This window comes from Lynx rufus, unplaced genomic scaffold (assembly GCF_022079265.1).
Source record: "Lynx rufus isolate CCGP_SWC_20201006 ecotype Redwood Valley unplaced genomic scaffold, mLynRuf1.p SCAF_9, whole genome shotgun sequence".
NCBI classification, from domain to species: Eukaryota; Metazoa; Chordata; class Mammalia; order Carnivora; family Felidae; genus Lynx; species Lynx rufus.
In genome coordinates this window covers 61451708-61475352 of record NW_025814897.1, presented here as the reverse complement: position 1 = coordinate 61475352, position 23645 = coordinate 61451708, and the positions used below count along the sequence as shown (strand labels likewise).

General features: G+C 39.8%; 1 protein-coding gene and 2 pseudogenes across 1 annotated transcript; all 3 read left to right on the top strand.

Moving 5' to 3' along the window:
- The first annotated feature begins 5870 nt into the window (after positions 1-5870).
- Positions 5871-9877, top strand: LOC124505945 (olfactory receptor 51G2-like; annotated as a pseudogene).
- A 9621-nt stretch (positions 9878-19498) lies between these two features.
- LOC124505944 (olfactory receptor 51G2-like) lies at positions 19499-20426 on the top strand (annotated as a pseudogene).
- Positions 20427-22459: 2033 nt separating this feature from the next.
- Positions 22460-23398, top strand: LOC124506418 (olfactory receptor 51V1-like). The gene has a single exon (XM_047072486.1). It carries the CDS (start codon positions 22460-22462, stop codon positions 23396-23398), a length of 939 nt encoding a protein of 312 aa, XP_046928442.1.
- The last annotated feature ends 247 nt before the right edge of the window (positions 23399-23645 follow it).

The window sequence follows — 23645 nt, the reverse complement described above, 5'->3', positions numbered from 1 at the left end:
TCAATTTAAATATTTTGTATTTTCTAGTCTTACATCTGTGCTTTTGAGTTCTCCCTAAGAATAACACTAAAGTTTTCATACTGTAATGGCTACAAATTAATGATCTTCAATTCATTTGGTTTTTCAGTGGCTGGATGCATATTTTTGAAACCCTCGGTGACATTTTTCATGATCCACACTTGCCATTTCAAATACCTGCAACTTTCTTCCAGTCACTTATGCTTCACACCAGACCCTTTCTTCACTTTCACATATATAAAAGAATCTATATCTAGAAATGCCATCAAAATTCTTCCTTCCAATATTAGAAAAAGAATGTAATCTCTTTTATTCAAAGATGGTCGAACATGTCCATCTCTAAATGTGTTTCTTTTAATATTATCTGAGACACTCCATTTTGCCATCCACCTTACTCTCTTTCCCCTTTTGTTTATATTATGATTATGATTATTATGAAATGCTTCAAGGATGAAAAGATGCAAACAATAATACAAAAAACATACAGAAGCCATACAATTTCTATATGGTTCTATTGAATTATAATATTTTGCCTCAATTGAGTCAGAATTTTTTAAGTAAAACAAATTACAATAAAGGCAAAATTTCTTTGCATCTCTCTGAATCATAGATGTTAAACTCAATATCCAAAAGTAATCATACAATTTTACTCTGTTCCTTATCTTTCTTTTCCATGTTTTATTATGTTAAATGGATGTGTGTGTATATAACAAGCATACACAAAAGTGTATGTGATAAGCATGTATGTGCTTTATAGCACTGTTTTAAATCTTCTCCAAAAAAAAAATCACTATTCTTTGTCACAAATGTATGCTTTTGAGATTTGCCCATATAGTTACATGTTATTTGGATATATTTATTTTCACTGATGTAAAGATTCCTGTGTTGTTTAGGAGATAAAAGGGAGCTCCAGAGATTCAGTTCCTCCAGGTAATTCTGCCTCTTGCTTTACCTACATATTATCATTAATAGTATTGCAGGGTTTCTAGAATTCTGCAAATACTTCCCATCTCCATAACATTGTCAGACTCAGCCCCAATCTCTGTAAGAAACCTTCTGGGGTAATTTCATTATACATGCTATCCTTATTTATATAAGACTCTTATCTCATCCCTTGACTTCCATTCAATAAAATTCACTTCAATAAAATTCACTTCAATAAAATTTTTGGCATAAATAAGCTACTTGAAAAAATATGCATTAATTGTCTTAATTTTCTCCCCCTTGTCAAATTTAAATATATTTTATGGTGGAATATAAAGTACATATAGAAAGTTGCATTGAAATAAATGTGCAATTCAATAAATTTTTATTAAATGAGCATCTGTATAAATATCACCTAAGGAATGAAATAATAAATTATCAACACCTAAATTTTCTCTGCAGCCTTTCCTGAACATAACCTCACCACTGTCAGCACATTAAACCAATATGCTGACTTTTGTACTGTTCATTTCATTGTTTTTCTTTATAGTGGGGCTATTTAAGTATGCATCCTCAAACAACATAGTTGCCAACAATTTAACTGAAGTAGAAATCATTTCCTCTTCAACGCCATTATAACAAAATTTTGCCTCTACAATTCTATTGAAATTGCTTGGGCAAAAGTCATCAAGAAATCTAAATAACAAATCAAATAACGTATTTCAAATCTGTCTTTTCAGCCCTGGACCTCTCGTCAATTATTGACACTGTTGACCATGACTCACTTGTTATTCAATATCTGTACTTTTTGGCTTCTCTAACACCCCTCATTTCTGCTTATTTTCTGATCTCTCTGAATAATTTGACTCCTTGCATTTTCTGTTTTCACTTCTTTTGCTAACCCCCTGAATATGAATGTTGCCATATCAATCTCAAACTCAGCGTCCCTTCTGAATTTCAGATACGTTCACATGTCACTCTGGGATAATTCCCTTTGTATGCTACATGGAAATCTTAAACTCAAAAAGGCCAAAGAACTTACTCATTTGCTCCAACCTCGATTGCTACTTCTTCCTGCTTCCACTTTTGTGTTCTCCATGTATGTGGGTGGCATTTCCTTTACTCCCTCACTCTAGCCAAAAATGCAGACCAAGTGCCACACATGGTTCTCACTTTCTCTCACTTGTAATTTCCAATCCCTTATCAATATTGTAGATTTTGCTCTCTTAATATTTTTCACCACTTTTACATTTCCACTCCTCCTGCCTCAGTTTAGACCTTAATGATTAAGTAGATCATTTAGCCATCCTGCTAGTTGGCTTCCCTATCTTCATTTTCAAACAACTCCAAGCAGAACTGAAAATTGCTCTCAAAATCTAAAGATTATGTTGCGCACTCATTTAAACTTTTCCATTGCTCCTCTTCACTTGCAGGTTAGTCTTTACTCACAGCTACCACTATTATTTTTTGATAAGTTTCTAGCTCAAAATTTTTGTCGCTGATTATATGCTCCATGCCCTAAAATAAATGACCTTCTTACTTAACCACCTGCTGTCTTTCTAGCAAATTATTACAATTGTTCCAGCTATATTTTTTTCCTTAAATATTCTCCTTGTCACTGAAGGATCCACAATGGGAATCCACCTAGTTTTGATTTAATATTTCTAGTCTTTTTTGTATTTTGTCATCTAGGATTAGAATTATGTTTAGGTCACATTAAAAGTTATTCATATTTCACACATGCTGAATGAAAACATTTCCGACCCATGTTCAGTGTGGTCATGGTCACGACATACTCCTGCAAATGCACAGAAGATCCCTGCAAGAAAAGAGTTAATGCAACAGATCCATTTTACTCAGTTCTTGCATATCTCTGTAGACATGTTGATGAGTGGTCCTTGACCAAACTCTAAAAATAATTCTCTGGAATGTTCACATAGTTACTGAGTAGTAGTGTTATTATGTATGCCAAAACAGTAGTTCAATATGAACCAGGTTGGTAGCATATGTTAGACAAATATAGAATTTATTATGTGTACCTGTTGCCTGGTTTGGGGTCTACACACACTGGTCATGCAACAGATATGTACCTATGTAACTGGCTTGCTTTAATAACACTGGACTCCATAACTCAAGGAGGCTTCACTGGACAGAAGCATCTCTCATGTGTCCCTGAGGTTTGTGGATACAGTGACCCTTGGCAGAAAGAGAAGAAACAGTTGGAAGCCTGTATGTGGCCTCTCTTGACATCACAATGGACACCTTTTTCCTGCTGTTCCTGCACAGTGTCCTTTGCTATGTCAAATCTTAGCCGTGAGTATAACTTTCTGTTGAATTGTATGAGTGCTTTGGTGAACCACTGAACTAGCAAGTGGTTGTGGTACCCCTGGATGTTTCCTCTGCCTCATGCCCAGTTTGGTCCCTACTTCGATTCCCCAGGCCACTCCTGCCCAGCTCCATGCCTACTATGACCAAACTTTGCATCTTATATCACTCTTCTTTTTACCTTCAAAACAAAATCCAGGACCCTTTCGTATGTTCCTGGTGAATCCTTTTTAATCTCCTTCACCCATTCCTCAGTAAGTTTGAAAACTCACTTTGAGGAAGTAGGGAGGAGGAAAAGGGGCAGCACTAGGGAAAAGTTAGCTGTATGTTATTGTAACAAAGACCGATCAGTGAAAAATAATCTTGGTCATGTTATCATTCATGAAAATAGTGCTGCAGATATTCAACTCTCACCACCCAAGATATATACAATTGAAGGGAAAAAAACCTGCTGAATTGGGGGATCAGGGAGGATATAAAGATTGTATGTCCTGGAGATCAGAATATGACACAAGATGTTTCCATGACCAAAAAAAGCTAGGATCAATGTGATAACTTCTACTTCTAAGGGGCTAAGACACATGGGTGGCTCAGTCAGTTGAGAGATCGACTTTGGCTCAGGTCATAATCTCACGGTTCAGTTGGTGAGTTCGAGCCCCACATCGGGGATATCTTATCGAAGATAAGATAAAAAATATCTCATAAGGGGCTAAGGATGTCTTAGAGTGGGAAAAGAAGAAAGGAAGTTCAAAGAAGGACTGGTTCCATGTTCTAAGTGTATAATCATACTTCACCTAGAGGCCTGGCGAAGACACACTAAGATTAGCACATGAACATCTGATGCTTGTTGAGATCCTATACCACAAGGATTGGGTGTGAGTCTCACTGGGATTGGTTGTGAGCCTCCAGAACCAATGCTTTATAAACTTGCTTACTTGGCACTATGCTCAAGGCAGGGGGCCTCATGAGCCCCCAGCTGCATGACAATCCAAAGAGCTTGTGTCCCTGCCCTGGGGTCTGGTGAGTGATAGAAACTCCTCTAACGTTAGCTTAGCTTAAATCATGTTGTATGCATACTTGGGATGGAAGTCAAGAAAAGTCATGGGCTATCCTAGATTTGGTTGTAAACTCAGTGTAAGGATCTCTGAGACAAGAAAAACATTTACTGGAGGTATGCAGTGCCTCTAATCCTCTTATATGATATATTCTATAGTTTTGGAGAATAATCCCTGGCCCCCTTTCTTTACCCAACAATCACTCAATTATTTCCCGTAAAGTTTAAGATCAACTACCAACCCAAACATCATTTATGTAAGACACATATTAGATAATTGATAAATAATTTAGGTAAGAAAGACAAGAGGGAAGAGGTAAGCAAAGGAGGGAAGGAGGGAAACTGGAAATCTGAAAATATGATTCATAATTCTCACACAATATTATAACAGAGGCAACACCAAATATTTACTAATGAATCTCCCAGGATGAAAAGCTATGTAGAGTTCTTGTCTTAAAAGAAATGATTTAAAGGATTGATAAAATGGAACATAGGCTATGAGATTTTTTTAGAAAGCATAATAGCTCTGCATTCATGCTGGGGTGTTTTAAGTTTTTATTGAAATTCCACTTAGTTAACACACAGTGTAATATTAGTTTCATGGGTACAATATATATAGTTTCAACCTTTCCATACATCGCCAGGTCCTCATCGCAAGTGCCCTCCTTAATCCCTAACACCTGTTTCACCCATTCCCCCCCCCCCCCACCTCCCCTCTGGTAACTATCAGTTTGTTCTCTGTGGTTAAGAGTCTGTTTCTTGGTTTTCCTCCCTGAAGAACTGATGTGACTTAGTTCACGTAGTGTTTCTCAGGGCAGGTGCAAACAGTTCCAGGACTCCATCTTTGTCCATCTAGTGCTTTGAAGCAGCATTAACAACTTGAAAGTCTGTAAAGCCAAAGAGCCCCATAGGGTATGGGCAATACAGCAGTGTTTCTCAGAAAGTTGTATATTTTTGAGACAAGATTTTTGGAATTCAAATTTCCACTATCTTCTACGAATATTAGGCACTATTCAACAAAATGTCAACGCCCCTCAGTTTATAATGATGAGACACTTAGGGAAGAAACTGAGGAGTGAATTGTGTCCAGAGAGAAGCGTAACAGGGGAGCCTGGGTGGCTCAGTCGGTTAAGTGTCCAAGTTTGGCTCAAAGCATGATCTCATGGTTTGTGGGTTCAAGTCCAAGTCAGGCTCCATGTTGACAGTGTGGAGTCTGCTTGGGATTCTCTCTCTCTCTCTCTCTCTCTCTCTCTCTCTCTCTCTTTCTCTCTGCCCCTCCTCCCTTTCAAAATAAATAAATAAACTGTAAAAAATAAAACAAAAAAATAAAAAAAGAGACAAGCATAACAGTGGCTTTCACTGCAAGTCATAGCCTTTATCCAGAGGTGTCCTGCCTTCCACTCCTTGTTAATTCCTGTTATTTTAGCATTTCTTTGTGAGTCCAAATCCAGGAAGTTGTATATGTACCCCTTCTCTATGAGTAAAAGAATAACAACATTTTATAGTTACTCTTTACTAAATATTAAGCATACAGAAATCCTTTCAGACTATGGGAGTAAAGGAAATCCAGGTGGCTCATTTCATCGGGTACAATCTAGACTGTCAATTACTAAGTAAGGGCTTAGAACACGTCTCCAATTCGCACAAAAGGCAGCACAGAAAGATGTCTTTCGTGAGTTACATAAATACCACTATAGAATGGATTACTTTCTGAGACAGAGTTTCACATTTATTTTATGGATATTGCAGTAACAATTTAGCAGGAATTGGACAAGATGACTTTGAAAAATCTTCAAAGTTTCTCTCTCTCTCTCTCTCTCTCTTTTTTTTTTTTTTCCTGGTAAAGCTCAAATAAAGAAGATAGCATTTTTGCTGCTCACTTTGTGACCATAAACATCCTGTCAAATGTTCATGTGGGAGGGTTAATTCTCCCATATGCTCATACTCAGAAGTGGACAGCTAGGAGAAATAAGCAGAGAAATACATGCTTCTAACTTCTGCTTGATTATATCTCCTTAGTCCTTAAACATTTGGCATCATGACTGGGCCTGTCAGAAACACCTCTCCCTCTTCTCCTCACTGATTGCCACAACTATTTCAGATGAAATGATGCTCTTTGGATAATTATTCTCTATCAGAATTAGGTTTTATATACACCATTACCTCTCTGCAAAGTCCAGTAATGTGCCTGACACATAATACACATCGAAATATACTGAAAACAATTACTTCATACTATTCACAGAATAGAGTGTCTGGTACTATTTTCTTTCTCTGCTTTCCTGTCTCAGGCAATTCCCCAAATCCCTAGTGTCCTTGATTCTTCCCATTCGGCTTTATATTTGGCGAGGATCCACAATCCTTGGAGGGTGGAAGCTTGCATTCCTGACATGACTGGTTCCTACACAGCTCAATACCTATTCTGGACAGAATGAGACACATAGATAGAATCCATACACCATGCTTTAGAGCCTGATAGTAGCAGCCTTTCTTTTCCGACATTCTTAGAAGGTAGGGTCAAGGCAAAGACTTCCAAGTAGCCCCTGAGACTTTTCCTACTTGTGAATTGATCACTGGTTAGTCACATACTATCTAGTTTTCTGGATATAAAATTGTCCTCTTTCCTACTCGTCATGGTTCAGTAATGGATTTGCTGTTTTATTTATAGCAGCTTGTTAAATACTCTCCCAGGAATATTAATGCTGAATCCCAGATGTTTTATTTTGATTAATAATTATAACTTCTCTGCATTCATGAAAATTTTAGTATATGACTTTGGGAGGGGGATGCTTTTCTTTTCTTTTGAAAATACACTGCGATTAACAGCTTATAAGAAAAACTGTTGAGGCAAGTTAATGAATACCAAGTGTATGCATTGCACACCTTGCCCTCTGGAACCAGAGGGAGTTTTTATTAGAACAAAGATGACTACTAGTACTCAGCTACCCTTACTTCTCCATGGGTATAAACACACAGAAACTCAGTCCTCCTCTTTCCACTGCAGATCCTTTCTAAAATCTGATAGGCCTGCCTCTGCTTTTTGCCTTTCTTATGCGTGTTTATACTCTTCTTCCTCCTCCACAACTTGCCCTATAATAATTGCCAATATTTGTTTACTGTTCAAATGCCATGTTGTTTTGATTCTGACACGTTGTTCACTCTTCACAGAATTTCTTCTCTAGGTTTTCCTTAGACTAATGGTTAGTATGTTGAAAGTATTCTTCATGACTTTATGGGCAACATTATAATTAGCGTATGAAAAAGTGGAATACAATGAAGATTGTTCTACTGGTCACGGCTGCCCCCTACTGGTCATGACTGCCCAGAGCATGTTGAAAATTCCCTTGTTAAGAGAATTTTCCTAAGGTATTAGCAAAGAAAATCATCATTCAGTGTGAACTTCATATATGTGACCAAGGTTTCTTTTGAACTCTATGTACTCAGTTTTCACACTGTATTCCTTTCTTTAATAATTGTCTTTGAAGGTACCAGGATCATTCTTTAAAAAGGTGAGTTGTGGTTGGGCGCCTGCATGGCTCAGTCAGTTGAGCGCCCAACTTTGGCTCTTGTCATGATATCACAGTTCGTGAGTTCAAGCCCCGCGTCCGGCTCTGTGCTGACAGCTCGGAGCCTGGAGCCTGCTTCGGATTCTGCGTCTCCCTCTCTCTGCCCCTTTCCTGCTCATGCTCTGTCTCTCTCTGTCTCTCAAAACTGAATAAAGTTTAAAAAAAAAATGAAAAAGGTGAGTTGTGGAGAGCGTAATGTAGATTCCCAGCGGGGATGTTTTATCTGTCCCATGGTCATTGCCCTCATGGATGTGTTCTGTGTTGACCAGTGGATTACTAGACTTTCAAAGGCATAAGTTATAGATTGCCTGTCATTATATTATTTAAATGAAGTAGTAGGAGCTCAGTAAATGTGTGATGCCATTGAGAATACATGTATTTTTAGCTGCAAATATTATCTAGTCTTCATCTTCTTCGTCTCATACATCTGAACCAGCTATCCAAACACTTTTTCAGAGAGTGATAACAAAAATTGAGAAGGGATTTAATCCAGTAGACATACACATCAAGCCCAAACCCTTGGGCTTGTCTTCTTGTCACATATATTACTTTTGAATCCCTTTCAGAGAAAAAGATATTTCTGGTGACATCAGGAGTTCAGAGTCAGTATTAACATTCTTACACTTTACTTTCTAACTCCCAGGCAGCCATTAAATACAATTATCCTTACCTAGGTTTCTTTAGAGCCCGATTTTCTGGTATTAAAACTAATCTAGTTTATGCATCTGTACCGCGCACTCTCACCACAGAGTTTCCCTTTCCATTTTTCAAAACTTGACATATCTTCAAATGAGGAAGGAATTTTCTGTCTATGAAAGGCACAAAAAGCCTCTGAAAACTAGGCTTCTTGGCAGCCAAGAAAAGAGCCAGCATTGTACTCTAGTGGAACTTCTAAAGGAATGGGATTCAGAGCTGTAAAAAGAGGAGGAGAGTGATATTACTCTGCAAGCATGGGTCATGGGCATTTTGGGATGAGATGCTAGGAAAATGCTGTGAAAGAATAACTTTTTGCCTTCTCCATAATTTTTACAGGGCAAGCTCTTCCCAAAGTTATAGCAGTTCTTAACAATAATAATGCCAGCAGCTTCATATTCATACTGATGGAGCTCCCAGGACTGGAGACCTCTCATTGCTGGACAGCTATTCCTATCTGCTCTATCTATGTTGTGTCTTTGCTGAGCAACATCACCATAATGTACATTGTCAAGCCTGTCCCTAGCCTCCACACACCTAGGTACCTCTTCCTGTCCATGCTTTCAATGGCAGACCTGGGCCTCTCAGCTTCTACACTGCCTTCAATGACAGCTGTCTTTCTCCTGGGCCAGAGAGAGGTGGGAGCTGCAACCTGCTTTACACAACTCTTCTTCATCCATACTTTCTCAGTTATTGAATCATCTGTGCTCTTAGCCATGGCTTTTGACCACCATGTGGCTATTCGAGAGCTTTTATGCTAGGCCACCATTCTCACAACCAAGCGCATTGGGGCCACTGGGCTGGCCATTGTGATACGTAGTGCTGCTCTCCATCTGCCCCTGTTCTTGATCCTTGGAAGACGGCAATTTCAGCCTATGAATGCTCTGTCTCATTCATATTGTGTTCATCCTGATGTTTTAAGGCTAGCCAGTTCTAGCACTCTTGTGAACAGTGGCTTTGGGCTCTTTGTCATGCTCTCCACACTGGCTTTGGATGCTGTACTCATTCTCCTCTCCTACATGCTAATCTTGAGGACAGTATTGAGCATTTCTTCTAACACTGAGGGGCTCAAAGCCTTTAACACCTGCATTTCCCACAGCTGTGCTGTATTACTATTTTATACCCCACTGGTCAGCCTGTCGATGATCCATCACTTTGGGAAAAAGAAGCTACCAGCTCAGGTATATACATGTTTCTTGCCTATCTACACTTTCTTGTTCCTCTAATGTTCAACCCAATTGTCTACAGTGTTAAAACCAAAGAGATTCGGGCATGCATTCTGAAGATGTCCACCTAAAAAAACTCTGAATCACAGAGATAAAATACTGGTTTTGATAATCAGCCTGCTGACTGAACACATCTCTGAGCGGAAACAGAGTACACAGCTTCCATCCGATGTTGATTAATTATTAAAAAAAACTGACTGAAATATATTATGTATTTAAATATATACCATTAAAAACAGTACCAATGTAATGAGAAAAAACATGTTGCTCATTCTGCAAAAATCAATATCCGCCTGTGAAAGACTCAGATTATTACAGAGGAAACTGTCAGCCACTTGAAAGAGTATCATTTACATGAAAAAGCAAGCAGATTAGAAGAGTGGAATTCAAAGACATCTAAAATATCTTCCAACTAAAAATCTAGAGGTTTAGGGGCGCCTGGGTGGCGCAGTCGGTTAAGCGTCCGTCTTCAGCCAGGTCACGATCTCGCGGTCCGTGAGTTCGAGCCCCGCGTCGGGCTCTGGGCTGATGGCTCAGAGCCTGGAGCCTGTTTCTGATTCTGTGTCTCCCTCTCTCTCTGCCCCTCGCCCATTCATGCTCTGTCTCTCTCTGTCCCAAAAATAAATAAACGTTGAAAAAAAAAATCTAGAGGTTTATAAACTTTAGCTCAAGAGGGCTTTACTTTGTATATTTTCTGAAAATTTGGCAAATATTAAAATCAAAATATGTTTTTTTATGAATTATGTAATAACTTTAGATGTGGGTTACACTGGAAAATACACACCAAATGAACTACAGAACTTTTAAATACATTTAAAGAAACAAATACCTGAATTACCATAATAAAATGTATTACAATGTGACTATTTGGCAGTTCAGGTTTTTTTTAAGCTCCATGATACATGAAAGGCGGACACAGCTTCCAATATTCTTCAGCTCTCTGAATGAAGTAAAAGCTGTTCCTCACTTCCTAATAAATACAAGAGGTATTCTGTGCTCTCGTAAACTTACCATGGCATGCTATAATTTTTGAATGATAGGTATCATGTAGAACTTAATTTTTTTCTCAATATTTCAGGGAATATTAGAAAAAATAAGCAAAGTAGACCTCCTGGAAGATGATTCTTAAAAGAACTGACTAGGCTTCATAAACAAGTCAAAGCTAGAGAAAATGATTTGTTCGCTTTATCATGGTCTTTTTCTTTCTGGATTAAATCTTCAGCTAACCTCTCTGATAGAACTGCCCTGTTAAAAACATAACCAGTGCTAAGTCAACTAAGACTTTTACCTAAGTGCTAGTATTTAGGATCAGAACACCTTGTAAAGTTATTTATAATGTTGAGATGAAAAGAAACATACTATTTTATTTCTCTCCTACAGAGTCATTCATTTCAATATTATTTATTCATCTATACTAGGCCACTCCCTATTCAAAATATAAAGAAAACAAAATAGAATATTTCTAGCTCAGTGTGAAAAGTTTAAATCCTCAGGGAAAATTGAATTGTAAGCATATAATTCCCCAGTGAGTCACAGGTGCTCTGACAACAGACAGCACAGCTTCCGGTGAGGACACAAGAAGGATGGGTCCATTTGAATGATGGAAATTTCAGGATACTTCTTTGAACTTACGAATTTTAAGTGGGGACTGGAAAGATGAAATATATAAGCACAACATACAAAGCCCTTGTGATTTGACTTCATCTCTCAACAGATCCTGCATTCCAGAAACACAATAAAAGTTGAAGTGCCTAATGAACACTTGGCAGGTTCTGGCATCTGTTACTTCATTTTGTAACTCTGATCACAACATCCAATGCTCTTCCTCTTCTGCTACCACTCTACTGCTCCCACCCCACACATATAGCTCTATTGTCAAGGTACTGAAGACACTTTTTTTTTCAATTTGAGAGAGAGTGAATGGTAGAGAGGGGTGGCGGAGGCGGGGGTGGGGGGGAGAGAGAGAGAGAAGGAGAGAGAGAGAGAGGGAGAGAGAATATTAAGTAGGTCCCATGCACAGCAGCGAGCCCAACTCAGGGCTCAATCCCATGACCCTGAGATCATGACCTGAGCAGAAATCAAGAGTCTAATGCTCAACCAACTGACCTACCCAGGCGCCCCTGAAGATGCCTTTTGTTAGCATACCACCACATTTTCTGTTATGTTGGGTAACCCTCCTCAAAATCTATTAATATCACATGCATGTCTTTATTGAGGAATAATTGACATATAAGAAATTGCACATATTTACAGTATACAATTTGATAAATTTAATATACATACACACCCATGAAATAATCACCAAACTCAAGATAATGAACATACACACTACTCCCAAGTTTCCTGTTGTTCTTCTTCCCCGGTACATTTTTCCACTCAACCCGTCAAAGGCTGAGATAATTTTGTTATTACAGATTAGTGTACATCTTTCTAAAATTTTACATCAATGTATTCATAAAGTATATGCTTTTTTGCTAGCAGTCTGGCTTTTACCTCTCCGCATAAGTATATTAAGTTCTATTTGAGTTGTTTTTATATTATTCCATTTTATTGCTGAATAATATTTCACTGTGGATATACCACAATTTGCATATACTTCCCTTCGCATTTGCCACATGTAATACTCTGTATCCCTTAGCATATGTGCAAATTTATACCTGTCATCATTTCCTTTCAGCCTGAAAATGTTTAATATTTATCTCTAAAACTTTACTAGATTAGAATTGTAAATTTCAAGGATTTTTTTCCTATATGACTTTAAAAATATGATTTATTATTTATTAATTTCTTTTTCTGGCAGTGAGAAATCTGGATACCATTATCTACAATTTATTTTTTTCATCATTTCATCCCTCATACACATAAATTTAGTTTCAAAATTATTAAGGCTCTTTTCTCCCAATTCTAGAATCTCTGTTCATCCTGAATCTCTTATTAGCTGTTTTACTTTATTCTGATTATCTTTCTGCTTTTTATTTGCCTTTTTTTAATGTGCCCATAGGCATTGCAAATGCTATGTTATTGAGAATATGGGTCACATTATCCTATATAAAGAGAATCTGATTTGAGCTGGCAGGCAGGATCATGTTAATGTTTTTGCATCTTGACTTTATGCCTTATTAGGGTTGATGCTAATTAGCCCTCACTCTTTGGTTACAGTATTCTCTCCTAATTTCCTGCTATTCACCTTGTTGGTGAGAAAGGGATTTCTACTGAAGGGTTATGGAAATAGGTGAAAGCATGGTACTTGATGCTGGAAAGATAGGATTGATAGCAGTTTATTAGACATAGATACTCATAGACTAGGGGAAGGAGGAAACTGCACATGAGGCAAGGGGCACACCTGGGTTACACTTGGGGACAAAGCAAACAAACAAAGGGCCATGAGAGGCAGGCTCGGTAGTAACAGCAAGATGGGGTTACTCCTCTCATTCCCAAAGGAGAATGTGAGTGGTTTGTTTGAATAATTTCATGGGTTTACAGGCAAGTGAAAGCCATTAGTTGGAGTGCAGCATGTTTGATTGTTAGGGGAACGAGCTGGGAGGGGACCCTTGTCCACTGGATGTGGGGCATATCTGGGAAGAGTAGAGCAGCTATTGTTAGGCTTTTAGATGCACTCCCAGTTTCAGATGTCAAAGGAGCACATGATATTGAATCAATTTCATGAAATCAGAAACCATACCATATACTCCTATTCCTATGGTATGGCCCTTCTAGTATTTCATGTCAATGTCCAAGGTGTTCAAAGAGCTCTGTCCACTCTCCCTTTTTGGAACTCCAGTTGTCCCAATACTGAATGACCTCCAGAATTTCCATGCAACTTACAGCCCACTCTGTCTCAGAGATGTTCTCTGCCAAGCTTTTTGGAATCTTGACCCATGAATTTGCAGCTTAGTACTTGGTGAAAACCTCAAATGGATACCTAAGTAGATTTCTAGGACTCCTTCCTTCTTCAACTTCTTTATATCCAGTAGGTGCCCCAAATTTTGACCCCTCACACTCTCTAAAATCACTTTGGTCTTCTCCCTCCAGTAGGTAGAGAGCTGCCCTCAATTTGCATTCAACTTCCTTGGCTGAGCTTATAAAGCACCATCTGGCAGAGAACCTGCATGGATATCTAGCTCACTTCCTGTTTCCTTTATCACAAGGAACCACAGCTCTACACTGTCTGTTTTACAATGACTGACATATTTTATATATCTTGCCCAGAGTTACAGTTGTTTATTTTTTGGAATATGTTCAACATCCAGTTCTTCTTTATGACCTATAACGTTGAGTTTGAAAGCTTTGGGAGCCTCACGATTTTCTTTCATTCATACTCAAAGGTTTGACAAATGTGCTCACAACGAGCTGCAATTTTTTGTTTTGCACTTGTATCGTGAACAAAGAATTTTACAAAACATTTTTTGGGGCAAGTATGAATTGTCTGCCTTGGTTTTCAATGCTGTGGCTAAACCTGTTTCTGTTCTGTTTATTTCTATTTTCTATTTCTATTTTCCTCAAAGATAGAAAGTCCTTCATTGCATTCAACTCTTATTATTTCTGTGCCAACAAGAGAAAGTTTCTTTGTTGTATTTGTATGTACATCAACATCAGCATCACCACATTTATCAAGTGCTTAATGTGCGTTTTGTTTTGTTTTTTGTTTTGTTTTTTTTAGGAATGATAGTGGATGGTTCGCATATACTATCATATTAAATACCCACAATGTTATTATGGAAAAATAATGATAAAATAATAGGTAATTATTTGAGTATTGAGAAACATTGTTGTAAGTTTTCTAAGGGAGTACCTGATTTAATCCTCACAACAACATTGTACATTAGTTTCTTTCACTATTTCAATTTCACAGGTAAGGAAACTTGAGAGGTTCAATTCAAGTCTTTCTGATGTTGAAGCCTGCACTCTCGAGCAGCTAATTACTTTTTAATCACAATACAAGTAGAGTCAGAAACTGAGACAGACTTGGACAGGACCAAAGAGTTTCCAATCACGACGGAGTTTCTTTACAGGCAATGCAAAACTTCTTTGGCAGTGACATGGTTAAAGGTATTTGCGCCCCAAAGCCCATGCTGCCCACTGTGTTCATCAAGGGATGATATCCAGGAACGTACCCTGGGGGAGGGTGAGAAATGTCTTCAGCTCTTATGTCCTCCTTGTGGGTGAGCCAGGAACACGGGGCTTGGGAGGAAAGGGGTATAGCCATTTGCCAAGGTTCCTTATTAGTGCTCATCTAAGAATAGAGTTAATATGTTTTAAGACCCTGAAAAAGTACAGTATTAAAGATTTACATGGAGAAAAAAATATTCTTTATCTTTGGGTACCATCTGGGAGCTACTGGATAAGTTTCCTCAAATGTGCTGTCACAATAGATAAAACCAAATAAATGGGAAATTAGGAGATGGGCTGAAAATTAGGAGATGAGCTGGTAACGAGCATACATCTTCAATGCCTTAAATATAGCCTGATTTATGTTTTCCTAAGACTTTAGGCAGATGGATTCTATGCCCCTTAAGGGAGACATGCTGAGATGAGGAAAAGTTTGAGGAGCAGAAAGGAATGGAAATTTCCTCGTTTGTGAAGACAGTTTGAAAAGGCAGTCTGTTTCTATTTGTATGATGGAAGGTAACAGAATGATGATGTGAACAGACAAATCCAGAGTGATCAAGGTTAATTGCAATTACTTCTAAATCTTTGAAGAATCCTATTTGGAAAAGCTCCTTGAATTCTGAGCATGGTAAGTAAAGGTAGGAAAAACTAAAGAACACACACATATTAACAATGATTATTTATTTTCTAAGTGCTGTACAGAATACTAGGAACTCATCCACCCAGTCTTAGTTTATCATCAGAGAAACCTATGAGATTGGTATGCTGTGAGAATTGGTACAATTCACCCTATTCCATTATTTAGACAATAGGAAAAGTGAAATCAGCATTGTATATGTAAGTGTAGATATATGGTATGAGAGGAGAATCCTTTGTGTACATCTATTCTCTTATTTCTTATTAATGGCATTGCAGAATATTGGCTGTTAACACTTAATATTAATCTGAATCCAAATGTGACTCCAGAAGAAAACACATTGGTGTTAGGAATCACCACTTTATTCCATAGTTCCCCACTTTATTCCATGATGCTGCAGGCTGATACCTGATTGAAAATCTGCTGGCAAGCCAAAAGGAACAGTTTCTGTAAAGGAGGTCACAGCACAGTCTTTTTTTTCCCCCAAGTTTATTTACTTATTTTGAGAGACAGCATGTGTGCAGGAGCAGGGGAGGGGTAGAGAGAGAGAGAGGGAGAGAGAGAATCCCAAGCAGGCTCTGTACTGTCATCACACAGCCCCACACAGGGCTTGATCTCATGAACTGTGAGATCATGACTTGAGGCAAAATCAAGAGTCAGACGCTTAACGGACAAGCCACCCTAGCACCCCTCTCGTAGTGCATTCTTACTTTTGGATAAATAGCTGTTGCTTAAGTCTAAGTTTGCTCAAGTTTGTTTGGTTTTTGTTTTCTAGTGTTTCGTGCTGAAGCCAGGACCAGAAACCAGTTGCCCTGCCTTTTCACCTATATTTTTCTGTTTCTTATCACAAAATCCTTTCATTCCACAAGTATTTCTTAAAAATTAAGAAAAACTATCACACACACAACACACACACACACACACACACACACGAATTCACCAAACTCTTCCTCTTCTGCACAGTCAGCTTAATGCAATATACAAAAATAATATGTTCCACATATATGAGCACCTCTGGGCCTTTTCTAATAAGTCCATTTTCTCAAATGCTAAGTGAAATAACGTCCAGAAGTTATGACTATGCTTGCACTATGTCCATTCATTTTGTTTCTATCTCCACATTTGAAATCTATGGGTTAAGGGAGAGAACTCTCAGTCTGTTAAAAAATCTTAAAGATTGTTTTCTAATTTTAAAGAAACAGTGCAGCATGAACACAGGATGAAGAATTCATACGTGGCATTCAAACACTTAATTTGAACACACAATTCTTCCGAGTGTCCTCAAAAATCTCTCTGTCTTATTACATGCTCACTCCTCTGTCAGTAACTGACTAGGAATTCATACATCTGTATATAGAGAGCTAAAACAGCCTGTTCAGCTTCCAACAGCAGCAGAATTTAGCAGACCGCAGATTTTCTTAGCACTGGGGAACAAGGTTTCTTTCTTTGTCTAAGAATGTCCCTTTTCTGTTAATTCATAACCTCTGCTTCTCTCCCGCTTCCTTGCTTTTCCGACAGCACTCATCTGCTTACAAAAAAAATACTATAACTAACGATGTGCCTCAGTGATTCTCAGGCTTTGGGTTGCATCAGAATCACCTGGAGAGTTTGTTAAAACACCAAATGCGGGACTTCAACTGGACATATCCTGATGGGCATGTAGGTTGGGGGTGGAACCTAATGATTTGTATTTATTACAAGCTGTCCTGTGCTGCTGATGCCACCAGCCCAGAGTCCACACTGTCAGAGCCACTAGGCGTATGTGCTGAAGCACAGAAGAAAATACCTCCCCACTCCCAGTCAAGTGAAATGTAGTTTTCTTAAGTAATCGTGTTGGTTCTGGAAGGTTATCTCTATTATCTTAACTTCTCCTATTTCTATCACAATTCCAGCTTTAACAAATACCTATCTCATAGCTAACTTGTGCGCTAACAACTTCAGGTTTCTAGTGATGTACCTTCATACATTCCCTGCCAATCAGAACTCACTCACCGGACAGGTACAGTTTTGCTCCCTCTTTCTGTTTTGCCCTGTCTACAATTCTCCCTTCTTCAGAGAGCTTTCACCTAAACTCAAAATTAAAAATCATATGCCCTTCTCTTTCCACACTGTTTTATTTTCTTCACATACTTGAAATATTGATTCATGCTTCCCTTATTATTGGGATCTTATTAATATCTGTGTCTAGAACAGTTCCTTAGATGGTTTAATTATTGAATGAAAATGAGGGCATTTAATCTGGAGGAAATAAAGTAAACTAGAAGAAGAAAACCAGAAAAGCCATCATATAGGAAATTTTTAAGAGGAAAACCAGAAAAATGGCCACCTAATAAGAAATTTTTAAGCACAGAAATTCATGGGAATTTTTAATTTCCTTAGATGTAAGGATAAGGTTTGTGAATGTCTTGATATGTTTGTTAATAGCTGGCATTTGTCTTTACATTCAAACAAAAATATCCAGAGTAAAAGATACTGAGTCAGAGAGAATTTTTTCCAGTCCTAGATTATCCTTTACAATTGATGGGACTTGAGTAAAGTTATATACTTGAATTCTTAAGGATTAAGTTTCTTAATCTGCAAAAACTGATCTAACTTCTAAGGGTTGAGATGCTTTATAATCAAATATCAGAGAACATTCTGTAAATTACTTTAGGTGAAATATGGAAGCAATAAATTACAGTTGCACATTTTTACCTGCTGAAGAAAAAGTGACAGAATTCATTATTATGTGGAAATCCTAGAAAGAGGAACAAATACTAGATTATTCTCAAATACACGAGAGAAAAGGCAATAAAATGAAAAATCAGTATCATTGGAAAAAGACCAAACATAACAAATCTCTGAATGTATGATTAAGATTCCTAAAAATTAAGTTGTCCTTGTTGGCTATTATTCTTCAGTTCTGTACTCCTGGGATACTCCAGAAATCTCCCTCCTTGTTTATGATTAGGAGGAAAGGCGAAAGCTTTCAGACAGTCCTTTGAGTGCTTTCTCAGAAAATGGAACTCATGATGGATGCAATAGGAGGGAGCCCAACTGGCAGTGAATGAAACAGGAGCTTAAAGCACATGGGAGTGAACACAGCAAAGACAGAAAATGTAGTCCTCCATTATTGTATTTTTCCAGAAATCACTTTATCAGTGGATCTAAATTCTGATTCCTCCACACATAAATATCTTTTTCTGATTTCTATATGCTCATCAATATAATGCTAAAAAAATTACAGAAACGCTTCAAGGTAGTTTTAATTTTCTATGAGTTAGAGATCATACTATTTAATGTTCCCCAGACACAGGTCAATTGGAGAATGACTCATATTTGGAAAAATATCTAGAATTTTTGCCATAGCTTGACATTTTAAACCATGTGGGTGATAAAGTTGTATTTGTGTGCTCACACAGGTGGGCTAACATGTGAAAGGGAATTATTTTGAATTGTTTTAATTTTAAAACAAGAGGTCAGTCTGCAAGATTGGGATATTCACCACCTTGAAGTACCTATTTAAAGACAGTGTGAAGGAGAACTTGACAGGAAGTGAGGGGCCTGTACTCTGCTCCCAGATCAGACACACTAACTATATAGGGATCTAGAGTTCACATCCCAGGATGTGTATAGTGAAGAGTTGAGACCAATATTGTCTCAGACCCTTTCTAGATCCATGTTTCAAACTCTGATTTTTGTGGTAAATTTTGCTGTGTGGTTCCCCAGGCAGGCTCACCATGATTATAAGATTTCCTTTTATAATTCAAACTCACCTTTGCTTAAGGGCCCTTATCTAGGAATTGGGGGAAAGACCTCAGAAATCACAAGGCCAGGGTTGTCAGGGAAACACTCTGGGGAGTCACTGCAAGGTCTCGGTTCATGGTGGAGGTTCTGACCCAGCAACTCCTCTGATTTCAGGGCCTGTGGTGGCATTTCTGCCTGGGACTCTGCCTGCTGGGTCACCATGTCAGACTCCAACCACACTGGTAGTTCCTTCCTCCTAGCAGGGCTCCCAGGCCTTGAGGCTGTGCACAGCTGGCTCTCCATCCCTCTGTGTGCCATGTATGTGGCCTCTCTGGCAGGGAACAGCCTGATCCTGTGGGTGGTGAAGTCAGAGCCCACTCTGCACCAGCCCATGTACTACTTCCTGTCGATGCTGGCAGCGACTGACCTGGGCCTGTCTGCCTCCACGCTCCCCTCCACCATGCTCCCCTTCTACATGCTGGGTCTCAGACAGGTGGCGGTGGATATGTGCCTGGCCCAGCTCTTCTTCATCCACACTTTCTCCCTCATGGAGTCCTCTGTGCTGCTGACGATGGCCTTTGACCGTTTTGTGGCCATTAGCAACCCCCTGCGTTACAGCACCATGCTCACCAGCTCCCACATTGCCAGCTTGGGCCTGGCCAGTGTGGTGCACAGCATCGGGCTCCACGTCCCAGCCCCCATCATGCTGAAGGAGCTGCCTTACTGCCAGAATCACCTGCTTTCCCCCTCTTACTGCCTACACCCAGATGTCATGAAGCTGGCCTGTGCGGACACCCACATCAACAGTGCCTATGGTCTCTTTGTGGTGCTCATTGTGCTCTACTATGGGCTGATCTCCAAACAATGCTATCCATTGCTTCCAATGTTGAGCGCCTCAAAGCCCTCAACACTTGTGTCGCCCACGTCTGTGCTGTGTTGCTCTTCTACACGCCTATGATTGGCCTGTCCATGATCCACAGATTTGGGAAGGGGGCTTCCCCTTCCAGCCGTGTGCTGCTCTCCTGTCTTCACTTTCTCACACCTCCGGTGTCAATGTCTACACCATTAAGACCAAGCAGATCCGGCTGAGGATGCTAAGCCTCTTCTGGCTGGGTGGGGCTGGCATTAGAGACCCTCAGGCTCATTAAATCTTTGGTAGACAGAGAAAGTCATAGTTGTTGTGTAATGAGCCATTTAATATAAAATACCATTGTGAGGAGAAGAATGTAACAAGGAGACAGCAGCGTCTTTTTATGAAGTTCTCACGCATGGGAAAAAAATAACCACATTCTCCTTTACTTATTTCTAATAAAACAAAAATTCACTGAGCACCTACTCTGTAAAATACACTATTGTTGACCTTGGAAATACAAATGAAACTTAAGATACAGCCACTGTTTTCGAGGAAAATTCATGATATTTAAGACTCATGAAGGGGACTACCAATTTAAATAGAAAACGTTTGAAAGAACAACTTAGGAACTTTACAAATGCATAAAAATGCACATGAGGGCTTTGCCTCAGAGTTTAGGAGAAAGAATTTTTGACAAATAGAGTGATGGGTATATTTGGAATTCAGTTATATTAGAAGCATTCTGGAAAATCCCCACTAAAAATAATCCCCACGAAGAAAGGCATTCATTCTCTCTTGCTAACGACTGCATCCCTTTTCCTGAAGGTAGCCCTTTCCTATACATTAGGTACTTGGTTAGTATTTGCTGAATAAATGAATGATTGGGGGGGGGCTACATTTGTGAAACAGGCAAACCAAAAGGACTCCACAAAAATTGCTTTTTTGCTACCTTTCCTGCTTCTGTTCTTGCTAGGACCTATACCCCAACTTTACACACACTTTATGAAACAGATAATGTAGATCCTCCTTGTAAAGGAGGAGTTAATGATTTCTTTGGAGGCTTCCAGCACAATAGATGACATCGAAGGGGTGACCAGGTGGGTTGTCATGAACGTTTTCCAAGAACACTGACTCACCAAGACGCCTGGCTCCAGGGCATAAATGACTTATGGAGAACCCCTAAGCACTCCGGATGCCTGAGAAGACACGTGCACCAAAGCACGGCCCTCAATAAAAACCCACACCCGAAGCAAAAAGGAGACTCACTTTCCTTTCCTTTTTGATTCTCCCAAAAGTTCTGTCTGTATCTGCACTCTCTCTGTCTTCAATAAACTGCTCTCACTTCCTACCAGCTCACATTTGATTTCTATCCTGTGCAAAGCCAACGACCCTTTTGGCTGGTACTGTGGGACCCACTCTCTGAGTCCGCTGACAAAGCCAGCCTGTATCACTTGCAAGGGTGAAAAGTTCACAGGCAATGAATCTAATTCCAGATATGTGAGAATCAAACCTACGAGGACTTCTTAATTTTGCTTTCAGAGAATTTTAGGATTTTGCTGTTTTTCTCATCTCTATAGAAATTTCAAGAATGGTAAGGTTATCTAACTCTTAAGCTGCCACATTTATTTATTGGTATACTGATACACCCTTTCTCCCTGACTGTTTACCTCGTTCCATCTCCTTCAGAGTAGGTATTGAATTTTCAGTCAACCCAGTGAATCTCTCTCCCTGACAAAGATCTGGAAAATTCTGCCATTTACCCAGTCCTCTCAATCCCAGGGAGCCACTAGCCTGCAGTGACCAGGTGGAATCTTCCACTTGCATCAGCCACCAACAGGGAAGAGTGCCTCCCAGGAGCCTGGGTCCACCTGGTCCACACAACCCTCTCATTCCTTCCTCATAAACCGGAACCTTCTGACTCCTTGTGCCACAAGCACTGGCCACAGGACAGCGTGCAGAGGCTTCCTCGGGACAGCAGAGCAGGAGCAGCCCTATGCTCTCAATGGCTTTGCCACTGTCACCTGCTGTGTGTCCTGCAAGCAGCTCAGAGGGACTAAAAGCAAATGAAGGGCATGATCTGATTTGCCCACAACGGTCAGGACATTGATTTGCTCCCATAACCTGAGACCTGACACCAAGGAGCTTCCCTGTGAGACCGTCCTGTGCTGTAGCTCCTCCTGGAGAGGGGGCTTCCCTGGCGTCTACGTTAGCTTGACCTGTGCTACAGTGTCAGGACCTGTGTTAGACTCAACTGCTCCCACACAGCAGACACTTTGACAAAACTGTCAGTAAATATTGATCTCATCTTGAACATTACCTTCAAATATCATGCCTGCTTCTGCTTCCATTATCAATACCTCAATATTCATTCTCACGGGGTTCCCTGGCCTGGACCACTACTATCCCTGGTTTTCCATTCCCTTCTCCTCCATCTATGCCTTGGTTTTTCTGGGAAACTGCGTGGTGCTGCATGTGATCTGGACAGAGCCCAGCCTGCACCAGCCCATGTTCTACTTCCTGGCCATGCTGGCCCTCACTGATCTGTGCATGGGGCTGTCCACAGTGCACACGGTGCTGGGGGTCCTCTGGGGGCTCAACCAAGAAGTTAGTCGAGATGCTTGCATTGCCCAAACTTACTTTATCCATGGTCTGTCCTCCATAGAGTCTGGGGTTCTTCTTGCCATGGCCTTTGATCGCTTCACTGCAATCTGCAATCCTCTGAGATATACATCCCTCCTGACTAACAGTAGAGTCATTCACTTCATGGTGGCTATTTTGATGAGGGCAGCTTTGTCCATTCTCCCTGTCATCATTCGCCTGAAGTTCTTCCATTACTGCCGCCCTCACATCCTCTCCCACTCTTTCTGCCTGCACCAGGACCTGCTCCGGCTCGCCTGCTCTGACATCCGCTTCAACAGCCTCTATGCCCTGGCTCTGGTGATCTGTACCTTGTTGTTAGACGCTGTGCTTATTCTCATCTCCTACGCTTTCATCTTGCACACAGTGCTGGCAATTGCATCCCACAAGGAGAGGCTCAAGTCCTTGCAGACCTGTGTGTCCCACATCTGTGCTGTCCTGGTCTTTTACATCCCCATCATTGGCCTCACCATGGTGCACCGCTTTGGAAAGCATCTCTCCCCTTCGGTCCATGTCCTCATGGGCAATATCTATATTCTCTTTCCACCCCTGATGAATCCAATCATCTACAGTGTAAAGACCCAGCAGATCCGAAGCAGGATGAAGAAGTGGTGTTCCCTGAAAATGTAGTAAAACCCTTGGGTTTGATCCGCAAGAATGTTTTAAGATCAGAAGAGTAATGCTACTTCCCATGTGTGCAACAACTTATAAGTTGAATAATAATGTCATAACTTCATGGTCTTTTACGATACCTGATTATTAAAGAACTCAAGAGGCTTTCTAATGTATTAGACACATGTCCACCCATTTAGACACGTGTCTACCTAAAATTTTGGAATCGTGACTATTGTTTAGTTTATTCTGTCAATTGGTCATT